At 50.1% G+C, this 26,400-nt stretch overlaps 14 protein-coding genes across 14 annotated transcripts; 6 read left to right on the plus strand and 8 right to left on the minus strand.

Moving 5' to 3' along the window:
• Positions 1-377: 377 nt before the first annotated feature.
• On the plus strand, positions 378-1,568 carry N7518_003346 (uncharacterized protein; the record flags this gene model as incomplete). Its single annotated transcript, XM_057184273.1, has 4 exons — positions 378-461; positions 527-714; positions 775-835; positions 894-1,568. 4 exons carry the CDS (start codon positions 378-380, stop codon positions 1,566-1,568), a joined length of 1,008 nt encoding a protein of 335 aa, XP_057045723.1.
• Positions 1,569-2,222: 654 nt separating this feature from the next.
• On the minus strand, positions 2,223-2,913 carry N7518_003347 (uncharacterized protein; the record flags this gene model as incomplete). Its single annotated transcript, XM_057184274.1, has 5 exons — positions 2,223-2,288; positions 2,343-2,387; positions 2,442-2,568; positions 2,653-2,839; positions 2,889-2,913. The coding sequence occupies 5 exons, from the start codon at positions 2,911-2,913 to the stop codon at positions 2,223-2,225; spliced, it is 450 nt and encodes a 149-aa protein (XP_057045724.1).
• A 565-nt stretch (positions 2,914-3,478) lies between these two features.
• Positions 3,479-4,807, minus strand: N7518_003348 (replication factor C subunit 2; the record flags this gene model as incomplete). The annotated part of the gene is made up of 4 exons (XM_057184275.1): positions 3,479-3,643; positions 3,691-4,503; positions 4,553-4,631; positions 4,683-4,807. 4 exons carry the CDS (start codon positions 4,805-4,807, stop codon positions 3,479-3,481), a joined length of 1,182 nt encoding a protein of 393 aa, XP_057045725.1.
• A 262-nt stretch (positions 4,808-5,069) lies between these two features.
• Positions 5,070-6,369, minus strand: N7518_003349 (putative protein transport membrane glycoprotein Sec20; the record flags this gene model as incomplete). Its single annotated transcript, XM_057184276.1, has 3 exons — positions 5,070-5,653; positions 5,707-5,951; positions 6,050-6,369. 3 exons carry the CDS (start codon positions 6,367-6,369, stop codon positions 5,070-5,072), a joined length of 1,149 nt encoding a protein of 382 aa, XP_057045726.1.
• Positions 6,370-6,893: 524 nt separating this feature from the next.
• Positions 6,894-7,214, plus strand: N7518_003350 (mitochondrial 54S ribosomal mL53 protein; the record flags this gene model as incomplete). The annotated part of the gene is made up of 1 exon (XM_057184277.1): positions 6,894-7,214. One exon carries the CDS (start codon positions 6,894-6,896, stop codon positions 7,212-7,214), a length of 321 nt encoding a protein of 106 aa, XP_057045727.1.
• Positions 7,215-7,616: 402 nt separating this feature from the next.
• Positions 7,617-8,661, minus strand: ipp1 (inorganic diphosphatase IPP1; the record flags this gene model as incomplete). Its single annotated transcript, XM_057184278.1, has 4 exons — positions 7,617-7,758; positions 7,811-8,238; positions 8,307-8,426; positions 8,485-8,661. 4 exons carry the CDS (start codon positions 8,659-8,661, stop codon positions 7,617-7,619), a joined length of 867 nt encoding a protein of 288 aa, XP_057045728.1.
• Positions 8,662-9,595: 934 nt separating this feature from the next.
• Positions 9,596-10,981, plus strand: N7518_003352 (tRNA-dihydrouridine(20) synthase (NAD(+)); the record flags this gene model as incomplete). The annotated part of the gene is made up of 1 exon (XM_057184279.1): positions 9,596-10,981. The coding sequence occupies one exon, from the start codon at positions 9,596-9,598 to the stop codon at positions 10,979-10,981; it is 1,386 nt and encodes a 461-aa protein (XP_057045729.1).
• A 435-nt stretch (positions 10,982-11,416) lies between these two features.
• Positions 11,417-14,803, minus strand: N7518_003353 (DEAD/DEAH box helicase; the record flags this gene model as incomplete). Its single annotated transcript, XM_057184280.1, has 1 exon — positions 11,417-14,803. One exon carries the CDS (start codon positions 14,801-14,803, stop codon positions 11,417-11,419), a length of 3,387 nt encoding a protein of 1,128 aa, XP_057045730.1.
• A 439-nt stretch (positions 14,804-15,242) lies between these two features.
• Positions 15,243-15,693, plus strand: N7518_003354 (vacuolar ATPase assembly integral membrane protein VMA21; the record flags this gene model as incomplete). Its single annotated transcript, XM_057184281.1, has 3 exons — positions 15,243-15,337; positions 15,406-15,497; positions 15,557-15,693. 3 exons carry the CDS (start codon positions 15,243-15,245, stop codon positions 15,691-15,693), a joined length of 324 nt encoding a protein of 107 aa, XP_057045731.1.
• Positions 15,694-16,051: 358 nt separating this feature from the next.
• Positions 16,052-16,636, minus strand: N7518_003355 (putative cystathionine beta-synthase (beta-thionase); the record flags this gene model as incomplete). The annotated part of the gene is made up of 1 exon (XM_057184282.1): positions 16,052-16,636. One exon carries the CDS (start codon positions 16,634-16,636, stop codon positions 16,052-16,054), a length of 585 nt encoding a protein of 194 aa, XP_057045732.1.
• Positions 16,637-17,581: 945 nt separating this feature from the next.
• Positions 17,582-18,971, plus strand: N7518_003356 (putative mitochondrial phosphate carrier protein; the record flags this gene model as incomplete). The annotated part of the gene is made up of 6 exons (XM_057184283.1): positions 17,582-17,839; positions 17,892-18,056; positions 18,115-18,368; positions 18,425-18,770; positions 18,824-18,843; positions 18,899-18,971. 6 exons carry the CDS (start codon positions 17,582-17,584, stop codon positions 18,969-18,971), a joined length of 1,116 nt encoding a protein of 371 aa, XP_057045733.1.
• A 621-nt stretch (positions 18,972-19,592) lies between these two features.
• On the plus strand, positions 19,593-20,382 carry N7518_003357 (DUF3602 domain-containing protein; the record flags this gene model as incomplete). The annotated part of the gene is made up of 5 exons (XM_057184284.1): positions 19,593-19,686; positions 19,732-19,762; positions 19,822-19,891; positions 19,999-20,121; positions 20,272-20,382. The coding sequence occupies 5 exons, from the start codon at positions 19,593-19,595 to the stop codon at positions 20,380-20,382; spliced, it is 429 nt and encodes a 142-aa protein (XP_057045734.1).
• Positions 20,383-20,859: 477 nt separating this feature from the next.
• Positions 20,860-22,159, minus strand: N7518_003358 (DUF2406 domain-containing protein; the record flags this gene model as incomplete). Its single annotated transcript, XM_057184285.1, has 5 exons — positions 20,860-21,434; positions 21,490-21,540; positions 21,591-21,713; positions 21,775-21,852; positions 21,976-22,159. 5 exons carry the CDS (start codon positions 22,157-22,159, stop codon positions 20,860-20,862), a joined length of 1,011 nt encoding a protein of 336 aa, XP_057045735.1.
• Positions 22,160-23,524: 1,365 nt separating this feature from the next.
• N7518_003359 (putative GABA permease) lies at positions 23,525-25,335 on the minus strand (the record flags this gene model as incomplete). The annotated part of the gene is made up of 5 exons (XM_057184286.1): positions 23,525-24,312; positions 24,366-24,746; positions 24,805-25,001; positions 25,068-25,138; positions 25,189-25,335. The coding sequence occupies 5 exons, from the start codon at positions 25,333-25,335 to the stop codon at positions 23,525-23,527; spliced, it is 1,584 nt and encodes a 527-aa protein (XP_057045736.1).
• Positions 25,336-26,400: the final 1,065 nt, after the last annotated feature.

Genomic DNA, 26,400 nt, shown 5'->3' on the forward strand with positions numbered 1-26,400 from the left:
CATTTCTTCTTTCTATCTGATATCCCAGGAAGAGAGAGAGCCGTGTCAGCTGTACTTGAGAGACTGGAGTAAGATGTCAGTTTGGCGGAAATCGAGCAGCATCAATTCCGATAGCTAGGAGAGATAGATTACGGGCACAGCGCAAGAATTCGACTAAGATGCCTTGAGAATAAAGAAGTAGATGTTGTACTCCGTGTTGTATAGTTGACGATCGAATGCCAAGGAAACATCAGAGCCCCGCCATTCACCGAAGATTCACCTTCGGGGTATGGACTCTTGTCATGACTCATTGCTCCGATCTGCTTCAAGTCTGACTTCTTTCGTTACCTTCGTGCGCTTCGTTTACTGCACTCTAGACTCCTACTCCTCTCGGCACCATGGCGCAAGAATCCTCGCAAGTCGCGCCCCGCTACCTGACCGGCGATAAGGCCGGCCTCCAGGAATTCCTAGCCAGATTCGATGTGAGCACACGTTTTTGATATACCGATGTACTAGAGAGTCCTGTTACTAACCAGATTCTGTACAGGTATTCCTCTTTGACTGTGATGGTCTGTCCCCTCTGTATCGGCCGAAGCTCCCCGCAGCGACTCAACGCGTCGCAACAACCGCTGAGACAATGATATTTAGGCGTATTATGGTCCGGCGACCACCTCTTCCCCGGAACAGTAGAGACACTGGAGCTTCTCCGAAAGAATGGTGCGCATTAAATACCAAGTGCGCAAACAGAGGTTGATAATCCCCAGGAAAGCAAATCGTTTTCGTGACGAATAACAGCACCAAGTCGCGCGCAGACTACCGCAAGAAACTCGAAGGCTTAGGGATCCCCAGTACAGTGGTGAGTGATACCACCGATTAATCACCTCACCCAGTGGCAGCGACTCACAACCAAATAGGAAGAGATCTTCTCCTCCTCATACAGCGCCTCTATATACATTTCGCGCATCCTCCAACTCCCCGAAAACAAGCGCAAAGTCTACGTAATCGGCGAAACAGGCATCGAGCAAGAGCTCCGCTCCGAGAACGTCCCATTCATCGGTGGCACAGACCCTGCCTACCGCCGCGACGTCACATCAGAGGACTACAACAAGATCGCGGCGGGCGATGAGTCCGTCCTAGACCCGGAGGTTGGTGTCGTGCTCGTCGGTCTCGACTTCCATGTGAACTACCTCAAGATCGCGCTGGCATACCACTACATCAAGCGCGGAGCGATCTTCCTCGCCACGAACGTCGACTCCACCCTTCCGCACTCGGGGTCTTTTTTCCCTGGCGCTGGCTCCATGAGCGCGCCGCTGATAATGATGCTGAATCAGGAACCTGTCGCTCTCGGCAAACCCAGTCAGGCTATGATGGATTCTATCGAGGGTAAGTTCAAGTTTGATCGTAGCCGGACTTGCATGGTTGGTGACCGTGTGAATACCGATATTCGCTTTGGACTTGAGGGCAAACTTGGCGGTACGCTGGGTGTCTTGACTGGTGTCGGTTCTAAGGAGGAGTTCGTTTCTGGGGATGTCAGGCCTCATGCTTACTTGGATACGCTTTCTGATCTACTAGCCTCGGAGGAGGCCTGAAAGATTTGTATTAAATGTAACAAATGTTGTATTTAGAGATAGACATACGGACACAATGATTCATCCATGGAATAGCTATAGCCAAGGCTATCCTATCAAGGTTCGCTTCTTCTAGAAGTCACTTACCAACAAGAGTGCAGTAAATATAAAGCTAATCAGCAAGTGTCACAGCGTAACTACAGAAATACCCTTGGTTCTTCCCATGACACACTTCACAGGCACGCCAGGACGACATTTCGGCGCATTCGGCTCTTCCATGACAGGACGCCTTTCATAAGGGTATGTGTACCGCAAGTAATACCAACCAAATCCCCTCGTAGATCGGAAATATCAATTTACCCTCGGCAATATCCTCCCCACTCGATGATGTCCAGTTCCACAGCCCCGGGGCCGATGGACCTCGGGAGTTATATCCAGGCATTGGAAGCCCTAATTAGTTCACTAAGAGCTTTCCAAAGTTGATATACCAGCTTGATCAACAGAATAGGAGGCTCTCTCAAATCCCAAGATCATGCAATTGGGCCAAGGTTTATTCTACGACTCAATAAAGTCCAGGCCTCTGTTCATGCGCCTTTCAGGGCTTAATTGTTGCTTCCATCTCGCATCCTATACCTCCAGCCTTCGGTGACCGAGAAAATAACCCTATAGAATGATCTACTGCATAGAGATGTCACCATCTCTATCGGGAAGGGCGCTAGCTAGAGCAGTAACAAGGATTCCCTGTATCGGTAGGTTAGTTGTGGTGCAAGAGATTCTCCTAGGATCAATACTGACGATGTCGATCTGTTCAATAAGACTCATCGGGTCAATAGTGCGGTCCTTAAGATTAGTGTCAGTAATGGGTCAAAAGAATCCAGCTGGGGGGTCTTGTACGCGGCAGAGTGTCTCGACGGCGGATTTCCAAAGGGCGAATAGTGGACAACGCCGCTGGAGGTGTCTGGGGTCTTGGCAGAGGTAACAAGCCGGGGTGATGGTGATGCTGCTCTGTGACATGCCCTTTCTTTGTCAGTCATTGGTCCAAGAGGGTTTGTTCTCAGACTGGTTATAGATATGAGGGTGGCATAGTTAGTGGAGTGCGGCTTACCTGGTGCTGGTGTTGGCTTTGGTATTGGTACTGTTGTTGTCTATCGTCATAACCAGCTCCTTGGGTAGCTCTACTAGCACGATTGGGGTCACGACTAGCTCCCTGGCGTTGTCTGATAGGGCGTGTAGAGTCCATATCAAGATGAGCGAATCAGTCTTGAATTTGCAGAATATGTTGAGGAGCAAGACTTGGGAATTTCAGATTCTTGTCTAGAGATGAGAGTTGGTAGGAAATACGAATGGGAACGGTAAGCTCCTTCATGGCTGGTTAAGCAGAGTAAGAGGGAGTTAAGCTCCTCTCCCCTAACCTCCTCCTATGCTTCTCCTACCTCCTTTTTGTTTGACGCCTGTATTTGGATCTTGCTTTATTGCTGCTGAAATGAAAGAAAGGTCAGGCATACAAGGACATAATCATCGTTTGATTTGAGGAATTTACTTCACGCCATTTCCAAGTCTATATTGTTATTTATTGGCGCCAGCTCACCGATGTCCTAAGTCTTCAGTCAAATCATCGAATCAGAAGCGTGCCTGTCGGCTATTCAACCAGCAAAGCTCTAGACGCAGTCATGTATAAAATCTATGCGTGTGCATAAATTACTCGTCAAGTAGTTCCGACTCACTCGGTACTTAGTAGTTCACAGAAAAGCACCGTGAAAGGGTATCATGATCATTCCATTCGAACAAGATCTGAGTGCTAAAAAACCGAATATAACGCCTCAAACATGTAGGCGTCCTTGTCCTGAACGCCTTTTTTCCAATCAAATATTCGGAGTCTCACTGCTGACCATAAGGGTCAAGAGTCGAACCGAGGGTTGGTGAAAACGCCTCTAGTTTCCACGCAGAACTCCAGCAATGCGTAATGCCAGGTCCAACATGGATAGATGCTCATCGGATCCATCAACCAGCCGCTTGTCGACCTCCGAGAAGAGCATGACAATCTTGTTTTTCTGAATATCGGGGATTGCCTCGTTGAACACTACACGCCGGTATAGCTAGAAAGGTCAGCAAACGTATTGAACACTCCGGGAAGAAGACAAACCTGTCCAACCAGCTGCGTAGCACTCCAGCCATCAGCCACAATATCCGTAATCACCCCCGAGACAGCCTCGTAGGCCGACGCACCACTCTTAGGCTGCATAGCCTCGATAAGAGAATCCAAAACATCATCCGGCAGCACACCGGCGATTTCTTCAATGCTGTTAACCGTAATAACACTAGAATTACTATCCACATCCGTCATCTCCGCATCATCATCAGCATCCTTCACGGCAGGCGGCTTCGTAGCACCGACCAAGCGCGCCGCGCTCTGCAGATACGTGATAGCACGACGCAAATCACCCTCGCCACACCGGATAAGCGTATCGACAACCCCATCCTCAAGCTGCAGGCCCTCCTGCTGTGCAATATTCGAGATCCGCTCACCAGCAGCGCTATTATCCAGCATCTTGAACCGGAACTTGCTGCAGCGACTAGCGAGCGGCTCGATGATGCGCGTGACATAGTTGCAGACAAGACAGAAACGTGTGATCCGACTGTATGTCTCCATCGTGCGGCGCAGAGCGGACTGTGCGTCTTGCGTCATGCTGTCTGCCTCGTCGAGGATGATGATCTTGAATGGTGGACATGGGTACTGTGCGCGGTAGGCGGCGTCCAGGCCTGTTGGTTGGGAGAGCTGGGCTCGCGCGAAATTCTTCACTTTGTCGCGGACGATGCCGATACCGCGCTCGTCGGAGGCGTTGAGTTCGAGGATTCGGGAGCGGTAAAGGGCGGGCCCGAAGAGGGATTTGGCGAGGGCGAGGATTGTGGATGTTTTTCCTGTGCCGGGGGGTCCGTAGAAGAGCATATGGGGGAGCTGGTTGGGGTTATTTCATTGCTTCAATTGTTCGGGGCGGGTGGTTTACGTTTGAAGCTTGCAGAGTGCGCCGCAAGACTTTGGTCGTGTGGTCTTGCGCAGCAACATCATCCAGGGTCTTGGGGCGACTAATTGATATTAGCCAATTCTGGGTAAGCTGGAATAGAGCATTGACTTACTATTTCTCAACCCACGGCTGGAGTTTAGTTGAGTCTTCCTTGTTGTCGCCAGCCTTGAGCTTAGAGCTGCTGGATGCTGCGGCGGCAGCGGCACGAGCCTTATTATTGAAAAAAGAGGCAGCCATTGTTGTTGAATAGCCGAAATCAGCAAGTCAGGTTATCTCGAGAGCTGCTCTGCGATGTGTTGAAGTCTTTCTGACGCCCTCCACAATCAAGACGCGTCTCCACGTGACACGCGCAGCACTTAAACACTGGCCAATGAGAGCAGCTCCCTATTTGGGTATACTTCAACCCATCGCCGCTGTTAATGCTGGTCTTATAGACTACCGGGATCAACATTGCAAGGGTTATGATTGCATGGTATCTCATTAATGCTGGTATCAATATTTACAGCTCGTCTCGCACCGGCTCCTCCATCCCAGCCTCGAACATCCTCTTTTTTGTATTCCGGGGAAGCTTTGCTTGTCTTGCCCTCTCCTCCGGGGTGACGTCGTCAATGTCTACGCTTTTTTGTCTCTCTTGCTCGGCCATGTCACCAATTTTATCAATTACACGATTGCTGTCGATGGGTGCGGACGGCTCTTGCTCCCAGGCAGTGCTACTGGCTGTCACCGTTCCTGTTGCAGCCGCCGTGGCCATTTGATGAATAGCTGTAGAGATGTCCCTTGAGATAGATTGAGAAGCAGACTGCACAGCTGTAGTGGAAAGCCCGGCTGCACCTGTTGCAAACGCAACACGAGCGAAGAGCTTCAAAGGCTGCCATACGAGCCACCAAAGAGGCCCATAAAAGACACGTCGGAATAGGAGCCAGCCAATTGTCGCAAGAAGGATATAGAAAGCAGTCTCAAGGTACCATGTGTCGGACTTTTGGGAGCGGAGGAGAGAGTTGGCTAGACTGCGAGTTGAAGAGAGAAGTGTATCAAGGCTGCTATAGGACTCGGACAGGGATGATATCGCGGCTGTAGATTGTTCTGATTAAGAATATTAGCTCTGGTAGGATCAGGAAAGGGATACATGTACTCACCAAGAGTTGATTGGGCAAAATGGCTGCGGGAGAGTTCTGCCTGCATGAGTTGATGGGTTCTGCGTAGCGCAGATGTCACGTCGTTCGAGGCGTTCAAAACAAGATCATCCTGGGTGAACTTCTCTGACGGCTTCTTCTTTTCGGAAGAGTACGATCTCGACAGCAGCAACTCTCTCTCCTTCCGTCTGGCGAGTTCGGCATTCCGCTTCGCTTGTAATTGGGCGGTTCGGAAATCACCTCGTGTTCTGAGGATCGATTAGCACATGCTACATATTTCAAGACTAACCAGTGACTATAACGAGGAATCTCGTCGGCATGCGCAAGTAGTTTAAAGGTATCTTACCTCTTGAGATCCTCGGCCAATCGCCCTGCCATAGAAATGACCCGCTCTTTCTCAACCTCCTTCTGTCCATGCACAGCAGATGACTTGCGCCTGCTATCTGAGCCAGTTTCCAGCGCTTCGACCTCCACACGCAGCAGCTCCAACTCTTGTTCGGCTTCCTTCAGCCGGGAATGTATCTCACTCCCAAGCTCCAGACGGGCTTCATCGCCCTGGCCAATAGAAGCAGTAAAGTCGCGCAGTCGATCCACGAGGGGCTGGATTTGTGCTAGGGAAGCCGAGAGCTCTTTCACGCGGCCCTGGAGAGCTGTTGTGGAGGACATGTTGTTATAGACGCATTCAAGTGCTGTTTGTTCGGAGAGTTGAAGGGATGTTTCTGAAAATAGACACTAGTGGAGAATAAACCGAAAGATTCGAAACAATAAGTTGCTTCATAAGTGTCGAGTTGTCCAACTCAAGAGTTGCCAGCGTCATTAGGCGTTGTGTTTGCATCCGAGTCAAACATGCCCCATTTCCTCCAACCGCAATTCGCAACGGCCTCCGATGTGGTGAGAACTTCCAATTGACCTTGCGCCATTACCTATCAGACTTGTCGCAGACCGTCTAAGATCCAAGCAATTTTCTCCTTGGACCAATCTTCCACCGAGGGTCATTTGTCCAACCGCTGCGTGATCTACTGCAGAAACACCACCTTTAAAAAACTTCCCGCCAGCCTTCATCCACTCAGGTACGCAGCAACGGAACCAAGACGGAACTATAGGATATCATTCGCTCTTGCAAGATCAAAAACTGATCAATTTACCAGTCCGCAAAAGTCCCTCTCCTCGCTCACCACTCAACCGCAACAATGGGCATCCCCATCGCCACGATAACTACCTTCCGGACCGCCTACAACCCCTTCTCCCGCGCTGCCCGGCCATGCCGCCTCTTCCTGGGCATGCTGCGCACACCAGACACTATCCCAACCAGCAGCCCGACGCATATTGATATCAAGGTCAAGCAATTGCCGCGCAACTCCACCGAGTCACCGACCATGACTATCGGGTTCAAGGGCGGCAAGGAACTTACGCTGGATGTCGGAAAGCGTGGGCTGAAGATTGGCGATGTTATTGAGGAGGTTTCCCGTGTTGGCCGAGCTCTGCAGCGTGAGGCCAGCTTGAAGAACTAGAATTTTGTTGTTCGAGCTTGTATTCGTGTATTATATTACCTATCATTTTCATCTAACGATTTTGGCGCTGTTGGGCATGTGGAATACTTGAATTATTGTTGGTAAAGAACATAGGATGTCATGCTTCTACCTGATACTAGGGTTACTGGGGTAGATTTAAAGATCTTGCACAAACTGATCCTGAAAGTGATTGTTTCATTGCTATCCAGTTGAATTTTCATTTGCCCAGAGATTACTCTTCTCTACACCGTGGTAAGATTTTGAATACTGAGAGCGATTCATTGACAGTTCAGAAATGGGTCTTTTCCTCGGAAAATCGAAGAATGCACTTCCCATCAGGCGTAAGATCATAGGCTTGAAAGTTTTGAGTTAGTTTTATAGGTCTCTTTCAGAGAATATCATTTATACTGCGGCACCTGAGATGAAGAACCACTTGTCAATGCTTCCATCAATGGGAGCAGGGGGGAGGTTCTCGTTGCGGGGGATGGCAGCGAGCTGGGCCTGGTCAACACGGTCGGGAGAGTTCTCGACGGTGGTGTTGGCACTGTGCAGGTTAGCTTCAAATCCTCAAAAGGATATATGCATGTAGAACTCACAGGCTGATATCGCCACGGGGGGTCTTGCCAGTGACAAGCTTCTCCCAGGCATCGGAGCACTCGCGAATGACATCCTCGGCGTACTTCTTGTTCTTGCACTCGCCGGAGAAGGCGAACTGGTTCTCGGGCTTTCCGTCGGGGATCTTGTAGATGCGGAACCACTCGTTGGTGGCGCGCATGAGTCCAGGAAGCTGGCGCTCGACATCCTCGATGTCGTTGAGCTTGGGAGCAAGAGGATCGTTGACGTCGATGACAATGATCTTCCAGTCGGTCTCCTCCTCGTCAATCAGGGCCATGACGCCGAGAACCTTGACCTGCTTGACCTGGCCGGTGTAGCCGACAAGCTCACCAATCTCGCAAACGTCGAGGGGATCGTTGTCACCCTTGGCCTTGGTCTCGGGGTGGATGGAGTTGGGGTCCTCCCAAGTCTGGTACACAAGGTCAGTTTTTGCCCCTCTTCTTACCCACGGGTGTGGGAGGAAGGTTCGAAGCTTACGCGAGGGAAGGCACCGTAGTTCCAGAGGTAACCCTTGTGGGGGAAGCAGTTACGGACGAAGCGGAGCTTGCCCTTCTTGGTGTCCTGCTTGATGGGGTTGAGGAAATCATCCTTGGAGATCTGTTTGTTGAGGCAGTCAGTATACAGCTGAGGTCAATTGCGGGGCTGTGTGTCGTACCTCCTGCTTGGCGTTGGTCCAGCGGGGGATCTCAACGACCATGTTCAGGATGGTTTGCTGCTCGTTGGCGTAGAGAGGAATGTCATGGAAGGGAGAAACGGGGACGCCATCCTTCTCAACGAACACGCGGTGCTCGAGAGTGTATGGGGTACCGATCTTGCGGATGGAGTAAGTCATGCTGGGCGAGGTAGACGAAATGTGTCGAGATACTTGTGCCACACGGGATAAGGGAGAAGAAAAGGAAGAGGAAGAGAGAGGGGCAGCAGAAGTGGGGGGAGCCAGCGCTGCTGATGTGCGCCAAACACGGCGGGAGGCGGTGGAGGTGGCACTTCCCAGTCGGGCCAAGGGAGGACAAGTCATTGGCTGTGTTGGAAAGCTCTGGGTGCCGTGTTTGTTTGATTTAGTATTTCAGATACAAAACTTGAAACTGAATTATAACCTCAATCAAAGGGTATAAGCTGCAATGCGTGGCGGTGTTACCCCTTGTCGGAGGTTTGGGTATGGGGAAAAATTAAGAAACATGGCAGTTCCGAAAGTCGGCTTCTTATGGTCACCCCGACTTTGATATCCCGACTGGACCAGGCCAATGTGGATGTATATTGTATACAATTGACTACATGCGGTGAGACGTACATAGCATACATGTACGCTATATCTTTTAGCTATTTGACAGATGTATGTTGTACACCGCATGTACATACCCGACCCCATACTATGACGCCGATATCGGCAGTATACGTACGCCTATGTTGTCTAGATCGATTGCCTGTTCAGTCCAATTGTTTTCCTTCAATTGTAGAATCTTCACATTAGTTATACGGAGGCATCTTGGGATCACAACCTTGGAAGTCATGTCGTGATCCTTGGCTGGGAATGGAGCCCAACGATTGGCTGCTTTGGCTCAGCTTGAAAAATACCAGAATAAAGGTAAATTACATCAATACATGAAATCCAATGACAACCCTACTTCAAAAAACAGTTATCGCCACTATCTCCACGTGACTCAAGCTTTCCATCGCGAGTCACCCCAGGAAAAAAAAAGCCGCTCTATACTCCGCTCTCCCCGCACACCACATATGGGAATGCTATGATCAGAATTCTCCGCAAAACAATGGCAACACTCGCAACCGCAGCTACAACCGCCCCCGCGTCGGCCGTTGTGCCGCGCGTGCCCATTCCTACCAACGGCGTCGACTACCGCAACAAAATCGTCCTCGCTCCAATGGTCCGCTCAGGCGAACTACCCTCACGCCTCCTAGCACTGAAATACGGCGCCGACCTCGTCTGGGGCCCGGAAACAATTGACCGCGCGATGATCGGCGCCGAGCGACGCGTGAACCCACGAAACGGCACCATCGAATTCACCCGCATGCCCAGCAACGGCGGCCGCCCCAACAAACCACTCAAAGAATCAGTCATCTACCGCATCGACCCGGCGCGCGAAAAGGGCCGACTAGTCTACCAAATCGGCACGGCCAGCCCAGAGCTAGCAGTGCAAGCGGCGCGCGTCGTGGCCGCCGACGTCTCAGGCATCGACGTCAACTCCGGCTGCCCGAAACCCTTCTCCACGAGCGGCGGCATGGGCGCCGCCCTCCTCCGCACCCCAGACCTCCTCGTCTCAATCCTGGAGGCCCTCGTCAAGGAAGTCGGGACACCCTTCGAGATCGGCATCTCGGTAAAAATCCGCATCCTCTCCAAGCCCGAAGAAACAGAAGCTCTCGTCTCCCGCCTCGTGAAAACAGGCATCACAGGCTTGACGGTGCACTGTCGCACGACTCCCATGCGGCCGCGCGAACGCGCAATCCGGGACCAGCTCCCCATGGTAGCGAGGATCTGCCACGACGCCGGCGTGGCGTGCGTGATGAACGGCGACGTGACATCGCGCGACCAGGGCCTCGCGCTGATAGCCGAGTACGGCGTTGATGGCGCGATGATCGCGACCTCTGCGGAGACCAACGCCTCTTGTTTCCGGACTAACGAGGCTGGCGGCGTCGCGCCGTGGCGGGACGTTGTTTACGAGTACATGCGCTTCTGTATGGAGTCGGAGAATCGGCTGGGAAATACCAAGTACCTGCTCAACATGCTGATCCCCGGAAAAGACAAGGAGTTCAAGGATGCGAAGTTGTCCAAGACGTATCTTGATATCTGCCGCGCGTTGAAATTCGACGATTTGCTTCCTGCTGCTATGCGTGTTGATGAGCTACTCGGTCTGGATGAGAAGTGGGAGGCTGCCCCCGGTGTGACCGGTACAGAATCCCAGTCGGAGCCTAAGTCGAAGGCTGTGCAGAATGCCATGGGGTCGGAGGCTGCTCGTGCGGCTGGCGGCGGTGCTGTTCGGACTAAGACGCCCTCGCCGGCTGTTCATGCTGGTGGTCCTATTCGGCGGTCTTCGGCTCCTCAGCCGGCTAAGGTTGTTCAGGTTGATGCTGAGCAGCCAGCTGTTGAGGCTGCTATTCCCGCTGCACAGACTCAGGCTCCGTCTCAGGTGACGGCGTAAATGTTGCTTGCGTTTTCTGTCCATTGTTACTTCGCTTCACATCCTGTCTTCGGTCCCATGCATAGCCCTCGGTTTTCTCTCGGTTCATTCTTCCTTTTATCTTGCTTTTATCTGCATTCTGAGGTGTTTATGATTACTTTCATCTGTTCTCTCTATAGATTATTCCCCACTTACATACACCATGCTCCTTGATGACTATCTAGTCCTTATTACAATACATATCACTCTGCGCTTTATGAAGCTTACAACGTCGTGTACTAAATCAATGGTAGTTGGATTTGATCCTCTAATCTAACAAATGATCCCCCCCAAACACCAGTATTATGCATTCTCTGCATCGCCATGCAGATACTCACAATAGAAACTCCAGTGTACCCTTTTTTTTGTTTTTTTTTGTTTTCTTGTTTTCTTGTTTTCTCTTCTCTTTGGGCTCGCTCACTTCTCTGCAGCTGCCGCTGCTTCCGCCGCTGCTTCCGCCGCTGCCTCCGCCTCCAGCTCGGCAATCATCATTTCCTCGACGGCCTTCATGCCGACCTCCTCACTCTTCTTGGCCCCGGCCTCGTCATCTCCAGCCACGGCCTGGTCAAGTGCCAGCTTGGTCTGGCCCAGTGCGTGGATCTGCTCCTCGATAGTGCTCTTGGTCACCAGACGGTAGATCTCGACCTCGCGGGTCTGGCCCACGCGGTGCGCACGGTTCTCGGCCTGCACATCTTCCTGTGGGTTGAAGGAAGAGTCGAAGATGACCACGCGGTTGGCACAGGCCAAGTTGATACCGGCACCACCAGCCTTGGTGGACAGGAGGAAGACGGGGATCTCGGTGCGCTCGTGGAAGGCGTCGAGGATGGACTGGCGGTCCTCCACGTTGGTGCGGCCATCCAGGCGGACGAACTCGATTTTCAGGGTTTCCAGGACGTGCTCAAGGATGTCCATCACCATCGTGAATTGAGAGAAGATGAGGGTGCGATCGCCATTGGCGATGAAACGGGTGAGAAGCTCTTTGAGGTGCTCCACCTTACCGGAGTCCATCCATTCGTCGTTCTTGAGCTTGAACTTGCCGAGGGAATTGGGGTTCTCCACACACATGTGGTGGCACTCGAAGTCGTTGTATGGCATGAGCTCCTCGTAGATGATGTTAGGGTCGGATAGCGACCACTTGTCTTCCTTCAGGCAGGCCTTGGCCATCTTCTGTAGAATCTCGTTGGTGTAGTGACGACGAGCAAGGAGGGGGTGAATAGCGGCCTGGCGCAGCTTCATGAGAATGTTGGCGGACTTCGATCCAGTCTTCTTTCCAGCAAGACGGTCTGCCACGAGCTGGCGCACTTCTGCTTTTTCGTGATCGTAAATCTTGACCTGAGAAGGTTTCATTTGGCACCAACCGACATGGGAGTGCTTGGCTGGAAGATCAATGACCTGGTGCTTCTTTCGTCGGAGGATAAAGGGCTTCATCATGGACTTTGCGCGCTCAATGCGCTGCTGAGATAGGAGAGTAGCGTGGGACTCGTCGGTGGTCTTTGCCTTGTTGGAAAAGACTGCATGAAGGTCATCCTTGTGCTCGCGGAAGACCGAGGGAAGAATAAAGCCGAGAAGAGATGCCAGCTCCTGCAAGTTATTCTGGAGAGGAGTACCAGTGAGAAGCAGACGGAAACGTGCCCGAATTCGAATCAACTTTTCGTACAGCTGAGATTGATGGTTCTTCAGCATGTGACCTTCATCGTAGACACAGACAGTGAAATCCATGTCACGCAAGAATTTAGCATCAAGCTTTGCCTTGGCAATGGTGTAGGTAGTGATCACAACGTTGATCTCGTCACGTCGTTCCTCGATCTCCTCGCGGATGAGAGCACGCTCATTGAGACCGGCGTAGTAAGGCATGACGTTCAAGACCGGACAGAATTTCTGGAACTCGCGAAGCCAGTTCTCAATGGTGGAAGATGGGACAACAATCAGGTGAGGGCCCTTAATGCCCTTCTCATACAGATGCGCGAGGAATCCAATGACCTGGCAGGTCTTACCCAGGCCCATGTCATCAGCCAGGATGCAGCTGAGGTTCTTTTCAAACAACAATGCCAGCCAGTTGACTCCCACCACTTGGTAATCTTTCATTACCAGGTCGTCGGCCATGATAGAAGGCTGTGAGATAAAACGAGATTTGCGCTTAGAAACGACCAGTTTGTCGCTTTCTTCGTCACTTTCGGAAGATTGACGTTCAGTTGTGGGAGTTGCAATACCAGAGTCATGTTCTGATTTGGCAGGAGCAAGGTTGGTGATTTCCAAGTCGCCCTTTTTCCCGAAGGTGTCGACACCCCATTTCTTCATCTCTTCAGCGACAGGCTTGCCGAGTTCCTCAACCTCGCCAACAAGAGCGTCAATGGCCAGATATCCAGTCCACATATCAATACACTTGTCGACAATCTTGTCTCCGATGGGCTTGGGGGCCTTGCCTCCTCTCTTGCCCTTGGGCTTCACAGTCTGTGCGACTGGAGCAGAGACAACACGAACTTCATCGAGAGTCTCATATGGACGGTTCGAAATGATGATTTCTGCGGTTGCTTCGGGGATAGAGGCGATATCAGCGAGATCCTGAACACGACATGTGTTGAAGAATTTCAGGACCTTGGAATCCAAACCGCCAGCGGTGGATTCTTGGACCTGAGCGTTTGAATCGTCCGAATCACTCATCATAGCCTCGGGGGACTCGGATCGGTCGGGCGAAGGAGCTTTGCGCCCCTTCTGAAGGCGTCCCAACTTATTTTTCGGGGGACTGTCATCCTTGATTGTGATAGCACGGGAAGGAGAAACAGCACGGGAACCATCAGACTTGGGTCCACGAACGAGTCGGCGACGAGGCTTTCCTTCGTCATCGGATTCGTGGCCCTTGGGCTGCTTCATTGCTGCCCACTTGTCCTGGATGGTGCCACGGGCTTTGATGTTCTGCTTGGCTATGGGAACGGGGCCTGTAGCGGGGGAGGCACTCAATTCATCATCGGAGGATGCAATCACCACAGGACCATTTTCAGAATCCATCTGGGCAAGGATCTGGAGCGCGCCGTCGTAGTTTCCCTTTGCTTTCAACATCGCATCCATACAGGCTAGAACAGTCATATGCGGCATAACTTTGAGAATACGCTCAACTTTAACACGGAGTCTGAAGTCGTTGATTTCGTGAAGGGGGATGTCTGGAACTCCTGAAGGTGGCGCGCGAGAGGGCGCATCCTGGCGGGCTTTCTTCGTGGCAACTCCCTTGGGTGCCGGCGGACTCATCTGATCTGCAGTCCGCTTGGTGGCGGTTCCAGCGTTCTTCGGATCGTACATGGCAGAGGCTGTAATTTCTCGGAACCGATCCATTGCCCCAGCATCAGGGCGCACGGGCGACTCCATGATCTTTTCTTTTTCAGAATCCCGAGGGGGTTTCGCAAACATGGACGGTTTTATGTCGGTACTTTGTAGATGACACTCTTCGTCTGAAGAGCCACCTCGATATGTCGGGCCGTCGTCGAGATCAAACCGCGGTGTTCGTTTGGTAGGACCAGAGGCAGGAGGGCGAAATTGCGTCCCAGAAGGAGCGATCAAGGATGAAAGTAGACCGCCTTGGACTCGGCGGGGAGGAGAAAAGGCAGGGCCAAGCGGTGAAGATGCAGCAACTTGAATGACAGTATTGTTATGTCTTGAGTAGGGATGTTCAAGTAGTTGTGTTGGTTGGGTCAATCTTTGCGATGGGGTTATCGCTGGGAGAGTTGCGATAGTTTCGTAGTCTTCGCCGGGAGGGGTACTCGGGATGGTTTTTATATCTCGAGGGGGAGTACTATTGATAGCTTCTTCCATTGCTCTCAATACAACAATGTCATTGAATCATCGACTCATCTAATTGTTCAGCGCTATTCAGGAACGTTTTTTCTGCCAAAGCGGACACGCGCGATCGGACGCGCCCAATCACGTGTGAGAGCCGTCAATTAAGCTGTGAATGAGAACAAAGAGGTGAGACATATTGAGCAGTTAAGCCTCATAAAGACGACTGAATCAGGCTTAGTTCTCTACTTTGTGAATGAACAATGAACCGCAGCGAACAGAATCGGAATGAGACAATGAGACAATAAGGAGTCACATGGCATATACCTCAACCCACCAATCAAATGCCATGTGACGGCGGGCACTAACCTTCTCTCCGCACTTGCGATAGCTTCAGCTCCTTTGTCTCTCAGACCTCCCTTTTACATCCTTTGCATTTGACTCACTTGGATATTGTTGCCCTAAAGAAACAAGGATGTCTTCCCGACGCCCCCACAACCAGTCCTACGCCGATGTTGCGGCGAAGCCTGAACCGCAAGGCACTTCCGACGTGGCCCCAGCTGTTCCTGCGTAAGATAATGACCTTAGAAGCTTAAATTGATTCTCGAAGACATATTCTTATTAGCTCTGGTATTTAGAGATGTGATCTACAAGCTGCTCGGCTTCACAGCTGCCATGATCATTGGCCCTATTGGCATGTATTTCTTGACTGTGAATACAATTTTCAGTGGTGAGTATTTCTGCGTTCAACTTGCAATGACATATACTAATTGAATTGATGTTATTCAGGGAGCTCGACACTCGCCGGAATTACCGCCGCCGTTACCGCCAACGCGGTCTTGTTCGCATATATCTACGTCGCCTGGATGGAAGACCAGGAGGATAGACAAGCGGCCAGCAAGCCAGATTCAAAGAAAGCCCAGTAGGTTGGATAAACCGGATCTGAGGAAAATGATTATTTTCGGCGTTACGGCATTGTTCAGGTGGTTGGGGTTTCTGTTATGTATAATTGGGATGGAACAACTTCAACCATCCAAGGACTCAATTGTAAAACTATACATTGACTGAGCTATTCATTTTACTGTTAGATATCTCGGATATCCCCAAGATATCAAGCCCCATACTTCAATGTCAAGGCCATTAAAAAGCGCTGTTCATGTTGAAAGAACCGCATCTAGAGACAAGAAAGACCTCGACCCATGCCCCAGTATAGACAGATACGCCGATATGCATTGCCAAACAGAAATCACTCTCACATATTCCCATTCTCAGCTCCACATCCACTTAGGTAGGTCTGCGCTTGACAAACTCCTCCAAGTCCGCCTTGGTAGCAACACCCAGCACAAACTTGCGCGCCTCATCGGTAACCACAGCGAACTGCTGCTTCTCGCGCTTCTCGCCATTCGGCCCCGTCTCGCTCTCGAAGAAGTTCTCGAGCTCCTCGAGCGGCGTGTTCATCGTGATGACCTGGTAGAGACCGCGTTTGCGGTTAAACCGCTGCATCGCCGCGGAGACGGGGTCGCTTTCTTTCACGGTGCCGCTCTGCAGCAGCTCCCGTAGCCGTGGGATGCTGAGGTAGCCTAGCAGGGAGCGCTTTGTCGGGGAGATAACGGTGAGGTGCGTGTAGTCGCGCTCGTAGGCGGCCATTAGGGCTGTGGAGATTGGGTCTTCGGAGGAGATTGAGAGCGCCGCGGGAGGGTCGAGATCTTCGATTGTTGCCTGTTTTTTTGTTAGTTTGGGCCAGATGGGTGGATTGGGGAGACGGACACCGCGGTACTTGTCGGCCCAGGCTGCTGTAGATGTATTTGTGTCGGAGGGGGTTTGCTTCTCGCGGGTGAAGGCCTCGCTAGCGGTCGAGTATGAAGCCATTTTGAGTTTGATCGGGATGAGGGGTTGGTGAGGGGCAGTGGATGAGTTGGAGAGTTGGAGGGTTGTTGAGAAGAAGTACAGGTAGCTGGAAAGTGGAGAATAATTGTCCAGGTGTAAAGATTGAGAATTCAAGTAAGGGTTCTCAGTAGGTATACCTAAGTCGTGCAGGTCAAGAGCTTGCAACCTTGGGGATGACTTTTTGATGTCAAGCTTGGCATTAACTCCACTACGGAAGACGCTTGCGGCCACGGAGGCTATCAGATCTATATTTCTATTTTCTCTCTGCTTGCTTTTGATTGCAAATTTAGCCCTAGAGTGTACTTCAATAATTAGAAGGGCATAAAGAAAAGTAGGAAATTACGGACTTAAGACGGCCTCTGGTCGGTATAACATCACCCACTATATATAGAGTAAGTATGTCCAGATCATAGGCAATTAAACATAGCATTAGGAAATGTTATAATAGATGCCCCGATCTAGAATTATAGAATCTACTTTGCGGAATATATTCCCCTAAGTATATATACAAACGGGGTTCTCTCTTGGCCTAGGATTGTAATCCTGGCCAGGGGCATGGCATGTATACATGTTGCAGCATGTTAAAAGGCACAGACTACACGGAGATAGCTATAAGTCCATTCAATCTCAGATAGCTGTTATTTAAAGAGTAAGAATTAATTTCCCCAGAGTACATATCAAGACTGAAGTCATACTCCTCAAAAGTCCGGAGTACCCCGTACTATCCTTGTACCCCGCCAGCGCCACTTACAACCTCCGCACGTCATTGTCTTGGGATCTTGATTTCCCACCTCATTTCAATTATATTCAATCTCTCATACAGATTCAACAGAAAGAAACACATCAGTATCACTCAAAACCCACCCTTTGGTGGAGATCACCGGATATCAAGCCGACTCCACTTATACCCACTACCCGAAGTACACCATGCTTCCGGACTGGATCAACGCTTTCGCCGCCCAGCATCCTCTGGGTGCCGTGAGCGATGCGAAGTCCGCGAAAAACAGACCGTTCACAGCCTGGAGTGCAGTCGACGACGTGAAGACCAAGGCCGACGACATTGCCAATGAGGCAAGCCGGGAATTCAATGCCGCAAGCCAGAAGGCCCAGCAGAAGACCGGCAAGATCCAGCCTGGCTCTCTGAAGTACTATGTAGCGTGCACATTTGGTGGAATGATGGCGTGTGTCAGTAGCTTCTCTGTCTGAATTATGATCGCCAGGTACTCACGTATATCAGGGCCTTACCCACACTGCCGTGACACCCCTCGACCTGATTAAATGTCGCCGCCAGGTCGATCCCAAGCTCTATAAGAGCAACCTACAAGCCTTCCACACTATACGTGCGGCTGAAGGTATTCGTGGTGTCTTTACGGGCTGGAGTCCTACGTTCTTCGGCTACAGTGTAAGCCTGGGTAACCTGTGGGTCTTTTACCTTAATTATCTATACTGATGGTATACAGGCCCAAGGAGCTTTCAAGTATGGAGGATACGAGTACTTCAAGGTATTCTACAGCGACCTGGTCGGCCAGGAGAACGCGAACCGGTTCAAGACTGCCATCTACCTGACAGCCAGTGCCTCAGCAGAGTTCATCGCAGATCTAGCGCTGTGTCCGTTCGAGTCTGTCAAGGTGCGTGGTCAGACTACCATTCCCCCTGAGATTACAGGTACTTTCAGTGGTATTTCGGGCGTTGTTGCCAAGGAGGGCGTTGCTGGGTGAGTTGACATGTATCCTTCTGTTCTGAATCGAATCTATATGCTCACCCTACCAGTCTGTACAAAGGTCTTTACCCGCTGTGGGGCCGTCAAGTCCCCTACACGATGATGAAGTTCGCTTCCTTCGAGACTATCGTTGAGATGATCTACCACAATCTGCCAGGCCAGAAGTCCGACTACAACAAGGGTGCACAGACTGCCGTTGCATTCACCGGCGGTTACCTCGCTGGTATTCTGTGTGCTGCGGTATCGCACCCTGCCGATGTTATGGTCAGCAAGTTGAACGCGAATCGACTGGCGGGTGAGGCATTCGGTGCTGCTATGAGCCGCATCTATGGTGACATTGGCTTCCGGGGATTGTGGAACGGACTGCCTGTTCGTATTGTGATGATTGGTACTTTGGTGAGTTGCTTATGCTTAGTGTGGTTAAGCTAGGTGCTAACATCTTCGTATAGACTGGACTCCAATGGATGATGTATGGTCTCGCTTTGTTTGGTTTGTGTGGATATATACTGACCCTGATTCTACAGCTACGATTCATTCAAGATTTTCATGGGACTTCCTACCACCGGTGGCTCAAGTGAAGACAAAAAGACGAAGTAAGGTGTCTGGTTTGATTCGGGTAGTAGTATGCACAACTCCATTATTCTCTTACCATCTCGGCGGCTACTGCGATATTCTATCAAGTAATACATACTCTCTCTAGTTATCATCGTAATATAAAGTAACCGCCAAGCTCGCTATCGGCCAATTACAGTTTGTCAGTGGCCGCCTCTACCAATCGGAGGCCGGTATCTTATCGTCCCTGCAGTTGTCGAATATAAAATGTCAATGTCGTTGAATAACATCCGAATGACATCCAACTTAGATAACTAGACAAGCGAAATAGGGGACCTCGGGAACCGCTTGGCTCATTTCACGACGAACCACCTTTATTGGCTGCGAATCCCTGTATTATCTACCCGATAGCTACCATCCAGGTGGATTATACTTAAAAAGATCTAGATCCCCCCAAAATCCACTTCTCTACATTCCCCGTACGACTTAAGAAACAGTAAGCTCACGTGGATTTCCCCGCCATCGCATCTGTACCTGCATGTATCGCCCCATCGATAAATATCTTCCCTGCCCCACCATTCTTCCTTTCGCATCTACCACCCCGCCACTATTTGCAACGACATATACACCGACTTGAACATCTATCTCTGACAAGAACCAGTCAAGATGCCCGATAAGACAGAGCCCGAGGCATCCACGTCCGAGGCATCCACGTCCGAGGCACCCATCGTCTCTCACGGCCGAGGAGGCAAGCACCCGAGTCTATGCGTCATCGCGCCCACCAACTAACAAGCTCGAATATTAGGTCAAGGCAACATCGGCAAGGATAACACCGAGTATGTCCTCATCTATCACAAGCGACAAGCGCAAGCGATAAATACTAAACATCGAATAGATACGTCGATGGCGAGATCGTCCGCGAAGGAAACTACGGCGACCAAGGTGATGGCGCTTACTCTGCCGGCGTGAGTACCTACCTACCTACCTTCCTACCTACCTACCTATACCTATATCTATACTTTCAACACCCAAATCCAGTCTTTTAGCGATACAAATACTGATACAACTCCAGCGAGGCGGCGCAGGAAATATCGGCTCCCCGATGATGCGCCCCACGTCCAAGGTTCCCCACGACACCGAGATGATCCCCGAGCTTGCGGTCCGCCACTCCACAGACGAAACTTTCCATATTGGGGTAAGCAGAGAGCTGTTTTGCTTTGCGTTTGATTTGTTTTATGATTGATTATCCCGGTTATGGTTTTCGTATTCTCTTTCCGGATGCGGCTCTTTTTACTTTCGTTTTTTTCCCTTCTTGCTTTTGCATCCCAGGCTGACTTTTTGGTAGCGTGGTGGACAGGGTAATATTCATCTTGATGATGCGACAAAGGGCAAGAAGAAGGTTGCCAATGAGGGATTGGCGGATAAGTTGAAGAATAAGTTGCTAGGACGGAAGTAGGGTATACTGGGCCTTTTCATCTTGTGCTTCTTTTGTGATTCCCAATTCTCGCGGTATCAATTAATTTCCGGGTTCATTCCGGATTCTGGTGGATTTACGCTTTCTTTCCTTATTTAGTAGATCTTATATGTAGATACCTGCAAGTATACATCCAATCTCGAACAGGAAGATTGATGGATACCATGGGAGATAGCTATGTGGAGTAGATACAGATCAATATGAATAAGAAATTAAAAACAGAAACAAAATAATCAAAGAAACAAAATAAGTCCCAAATCCATGACGTGTCCCATGTGTCCATGCATCATAACCTCATTAGAGCATGCGATGAAAGAAGTGAAGAAGCAAAAAAGAGAAGAGTAATAAACACAACCCCACATATCCATAAACAAATAGCAACGCCAGTCTGCAGATTCCCAAACAAAAGGAGAAAAAGAAATGAAGTGTCCAGATATATCAATCTCACATAGACATTCTTTATTTATCCTTGCTGAACCGGCGTTTGAACCAGCTCTTTCTTTTATCCGCTTTCTCACCCTTCTTGCTGACAGTCGATTGTGTGGTGGAGATCGGGACACCTCCAACGGGTCCGCCCATGGTCGGGTCCCTGATCGACTGGACAGGGGGTGCCTTGGAGTTGAACCCGTTGAACCCGTACTCGGCTTGGGACCGCTCGTCCAGACGCTGTTGCTGCAGAGCCTGCTGCTGCAATTGGTCGTTGGAGCTGTTGATCGAGCTGGGGTCTGTGGACTGGCCGTAGTCTGTGGTGCCGGAATTGTTCGACATGGCCGCGATGTTGTCGCGCGACCGTTGGTAGCCGTATTGCGAGCCGGCGATGTTGGGGTAGCCCTCGGAGGGGCTAATGGGCGACGAGGGTGACCCGCGGGGATGGTGAGAGGGACGTCTTCTGCCGTTTTGGCTATATCCATTCTGATTATATCCCGGGTTATAGGGGACAGAACCCTCGGGTGAGAGAGGCGTGTTTTGGTACGCGTTCACGATGCTGTCTGGTCGCGATTGGCCGTAGTAGCTGTTGGATGGACCATTTTGACCTGGGAAGATTAGAAGGGATCGAAGATGGGATTGAAGATGGGAGAGATAGCATACTTCCGTAGTAGCTGGTCCGTCGGCTGAAGTCACCCATTTGTGACGCATCCTCTATCAAATAATCAGCCTCTATTCATTGTGACTTTCCACAGTGCCAATACCTGTTCTAGCATATGACGCACGGTTATTGATACTTGTGCCGTAGATAGCAGCCTCAAACGATCGAATGGTATCCAAGGGGCGTTCCAGACGCGGCCGAGTGGGATTTGACAGGTCGGGATCGGCTGAACGAAGTAAGGAGTTAGGAGACAGTCCCAGGGAGGAAAGATTGCCAGTGATACGGACTGATAACATTGCCATATTGATCCTTGAATTCAAGCTCGCGCAGTGAGCCCAAATTGGACTTTTGCAAGGCCACGGCCACTATTGTTTGTGTCAGTTGAAGTGAAATGGAAATGGGAAATGGGAAATGGGGAATGGGAGGTGGGAGGTGCGAGGTGCGAGGTGCGAGGAAATGCGACCGGGCCAACAAGGTGGTAAACATACTAGGCTGAAGCTCGTTCATGGCGATAAGTGGATCTGCTTTGGTATGTAGATTGCGACGAGCTTTCTCTTCTGAAGACTCCGAGGGACCACGTTTATGGCTCGCTGATCCGGACTTGTCTGACTTGTCGGATTTCACACTGAACCCACGACTCCTCTGGGGAGTGGGAGATTGGGGGGAGTCCATTTTATTAGGGGCAGTTCGGTCTTTCTTAGCGTCCGCGATTCAAGGAATGTCTGAAACGGTTGTGATCTACCACTGAGAGTGGAGCGTGGGAACTGCCAAGAATATCACGATTCAGCTGTAGATTGAATGACGGTGAGGCTGGTCACTAGTTGAAGCGATCGACACGATAGGATGAGTGGTGAGGGAGGAGACTGGGAGATTGGATTGTGAGTGTGATTGCGGTGATTGGTGATTTCGGTGTTTGTGATGATTTCGGTGGTTTTAGTGATTCTAGTAGCCCAAGTGATATGGGGTGTGAACTGTCAAAAGAGTGGAGCAAATGAATTACACGAGTTCAAGAGTACAGGAGATGACAGAGAAGCGAGAGTAGAGTGAAACTGTAGAATTGCAGAGAAGAAAAAAGCGAAGATATTTCCAAAGTTTTCCAAAGAGGCGAAAGGGAAATGGACGGTTTTTATCGGTGGACCACGCAATCCCAAGGTCTACTGGTACTTTTCGAGTGGGTTTTCTTTTTTTTATGCATAAGCAGGGTATTGTGGTTTTTATTTTAGTTTATTCAGTGGGTAGGTATAGAATACTATTGTATTCCTAATAGTTGGCTATAATATAGTGGCAACGTCTATATTTGGCTATTATCTTCATGTCCTATTCCAACATAGACATCCTATTAACTACGATCCAAGGCATAATGCCTGTGAAACACTCCAATATAATCCCCAGACTCTATAAAATACATACTTAGGCTTCCTCCATACCAAGACCAGCCCAAGACCTTCATAAAAAGTCTCACTTTTCGTATTTGACTTTCCCTTTGGCTGTCATTCCCTTTACTCCCCTTCTTCCCTTTCTCCAGCCTTTCTAGAAACTCATACCGCGTGGTACCTCCGGGCTATTCCAATTGGTCTGCTCTTAGAATGCAGTATCATGCTGTCCTTGTATGCATTCCTTATGAACACCCTCCGTTGTGCAAACCTTAGAGTTTTAGCTAACGAATGATAATGAATGCGTACAATGAATGCCCGAGTATAAAACCTGAAACCACACATGTTCACCAACCTCGGGTCTGAATTTCTAGATCGCAGGCCTATTTTTAGGAAACCCACACGGGCCAACGGTCCGTGGTTTCTTACTCGACGCGCAAGACGATCCCGAGGCAGCGATTCCAGGTCCAGGCTGAGATTGTTCACATTCTGAAATGATAGACCGTTCGGAAGTTATAAATAAAAAGCGAAGATTTCCACGTCAAAGGTTTCAATATGAGGCTGGGGTAGGTCATGGTCTCGGTCTCGGTCACGGTCATATTATGCACAGCCACGGCATAAATATCGGCACGGGATTAATGCATCCATCAATTCTACTAAACAATCACCATTCCTGATTCTGCACAATAACAGAAGGACCAACATATTCCTTCCGGCCCTTGAAAAAATACATCCCAAGACTGACGATAAAAACCCCAACAAAGATAACCACACTCCAATTAAAGTTCTCCAGAGTGACGTCGGCATCCCCGGGCCACAACGACCAGAAGAACGCGAAACAGCAGTAAAACAGCCCAATAATATTAACCGCCAGTCCCCACCGTCCCATATCCCACCGACGCGGCGGCAGGGTATCAGGATACCAGATCTTGCGGTAGATCACGCAGCTAATCGATGTAATATACGTGTACATCAGCGCCGCCACGTTGAGCGAGATAATAGCGTTGAACGCAGTCTCGGAGCCGATATTGATAAGCGATAACGCGCAGCTGATGACGCAGGACAGCGCGATGGCATTCACAGGGATCTGCCGCTGGGCATCCACTTTGCCGATCCATTTCGCGAATGGGAGGCCCTGGTCGCGGGCGAAGGCGAAGGTCTGTCGGGAGGTGGAGGCGTTGAAGAGGATGTTGCTGAAGATCACGGGGAGGATGATAATCGCCGTGAGCCCATTCGTTCCGGCGATAGACGTTGCCTTTTGGAAGACATACAGGAACGGGAATCCCGTGGCGTCGTTTAGGGAGTCTTCGACCGACGGCGTGGCGAAGAGATAGGTGATGATCATGACGATCGCCATGAGGCCGTTACTAAAGTAGCCCCAGGCCATGGCGATCGGCACGTATCGAGCGGCGTCTTTGACCTCTTCGGACATGTGGGCCGTTGCGTCGGAGCCTATTTTGACTCAGTATGAGGTTGGACTATGGGCTACGGGCTTGCAGACTTACTCAGAGAGCCGTAGATAGCTGAGATCTGTCCCACCATCACGCTCAACCCCATCGTAGACCAACCGCCGTAATTCTTCCACTGCGTAACGAACACCGCTTCGGCGGATTGGTGCGGAGCCATCACCCACAGGACGATTATAATAACCGCCCACGATACAACGTGGAGAATCATCAGCAGATTGTTCAGTACGGGCATCACGTCAGATCCGTACACATTGACGATATAAATCACCAATACCATCGCAAAGACGAAGAGCGTGCCCTGCCAGCCCTGCGGATCGTAATCCGGGTTCCGGACGCTGATCAGTCCCTGGATGATAGTTCCAGTGAGGAATGAGCCGGAGGCTGCTCCGGCTTGCCATGCTAATACTGACATCCAGCCTATAGAATAATAACAATAGTCAGACAAATAACATCCAACTAGAGTAAACAAACAGACCGGTAATATAACTCAGGAACTTCTGGTATCGAGGCGAAGACCACTCCGAAACCCAGTGATACTGCCCGCCAGAAGTCGGAGCCATAGATGCCATTTCAGAAATCGAGGCGATGATGAATCCGAATCCAATGAATGTCCATAGATAGGAGTAGAAGAGGCCTGGTAAGCCTCCGTTATACAAGCCTTCGTAATTAGAGCTGAATACAGCACGAATCAGAGATGTTAAATAGACATAATCTGTAATATGACATATTCATACTCACATGAGAATAAACTCCCATGTCGCTTGCAAAACCGATGCAAAACTCAAAGCTGCCACAGGTCGCATGTTTCTCTTGACAATGTCAGATGGATATATATCAACACCATGAAACGCACACATACCTTGAACTCCTGCGCCTTTCCCATTCGCTGCATGTCGATGTCGTCGACACCTGCGCCTGCCTTTAAATCATGCTCTGAGAAAGCATCGCGCTCTATGGCTTGCACCTCCTGGTCCTGCATTTCTAGCCCAGGTGCTTTGGCAGTCATGGCGATGAATAACCTAACCAGCGATTAAGCGGGAGAGAAATAGAAATAGGGTAAAGTCTAAAATCTAGGGGAACTAGCTCAGATAACTACCATGGCATATATTACTCCGTACACATTCCCCGAATAAAAGTACGGAGTATTGGCCGACATCCAGACACCTGCAGGGCTTATCGTGAGGCTAGTCTCTAGGGCTTCGTGCGGAGTGGATCCTTTGGCTGCAACTGGCCCGTCTGGGTACCCCGACTGTTGTTGATTCTTTGTTCGCATATGTAGGAATGATATTTGCTTTTCTTGAATACGAGAAATGCTCTCAATTTTCCGTAACGGAAATAAAAGACCGTGGATCTAGGTATCTAGTGCAAGGGTAGGGTGTACAATGTAGGGCTGTAGGGAAAGTGCATCGACCTCCCTTGCGCGATGACTATGTGGGGAATACGCGCGCCATAGTTAATTTGTGCAAAGTATATATATGTACATAGGTAGTCATTTCTGGCGAGGATGATAGGATATTACTCACATGGATAAGAAGATGCGATAGTCTCTAGTCTGCTCTTTTTCCTTCGGACTAGGGCTTACAGCTACTAATAGGAGCAAATCGGAGACATTGAGTTTAAGATTGATACAACAGGGATAGAGCTGGTATACGTCTAATTTCCATACGTGCGTTTAAGCTCTATAGCCGGATGGATAGCCCCTGTACAATATCAGACCCGTATGCTATACATATCAAGCATTACGGGCGCATACCCTGGTCACACCTTAATGCAGACTGATATTGGTGGCTTTTAGATTAAAGGTTAATTTGAACTTCGTATTGAATGGTCTTACGTCGTAGGAAATAATACCGCCATCTAGTTAGATCGATTCATATGTAGGATATATTCCAATATATTCTAGGTCTCAATCGCTCTATAATTGCTTTGCTAATGCTTTACAGAAATCTGGAGAAAGTTCAAATAAAGCCGATCGGCTAGGCCTTCCCAGTTTGTCTGGAAAGGTTCATATATTTTTATACATTATGCATATGCTCGGCGTTGAGTAGGAGCATGAGGGGTATCTTGTCTA

This window comes from Penicillium psychrosexuale (assembly GCF_028828465.1).
Source record: "Penicillium psychrosexuale strain IBT 29551 chromosome Unknown utg000002l, whole genome shotgun sequence".
Lineage (NCBI taxonomy): Eukaryota > Fungi > Ascomycota > Eurotiomycetes > Eurotiales > Aspergillaceae > Penicillium > Penicillium psychrosexuale.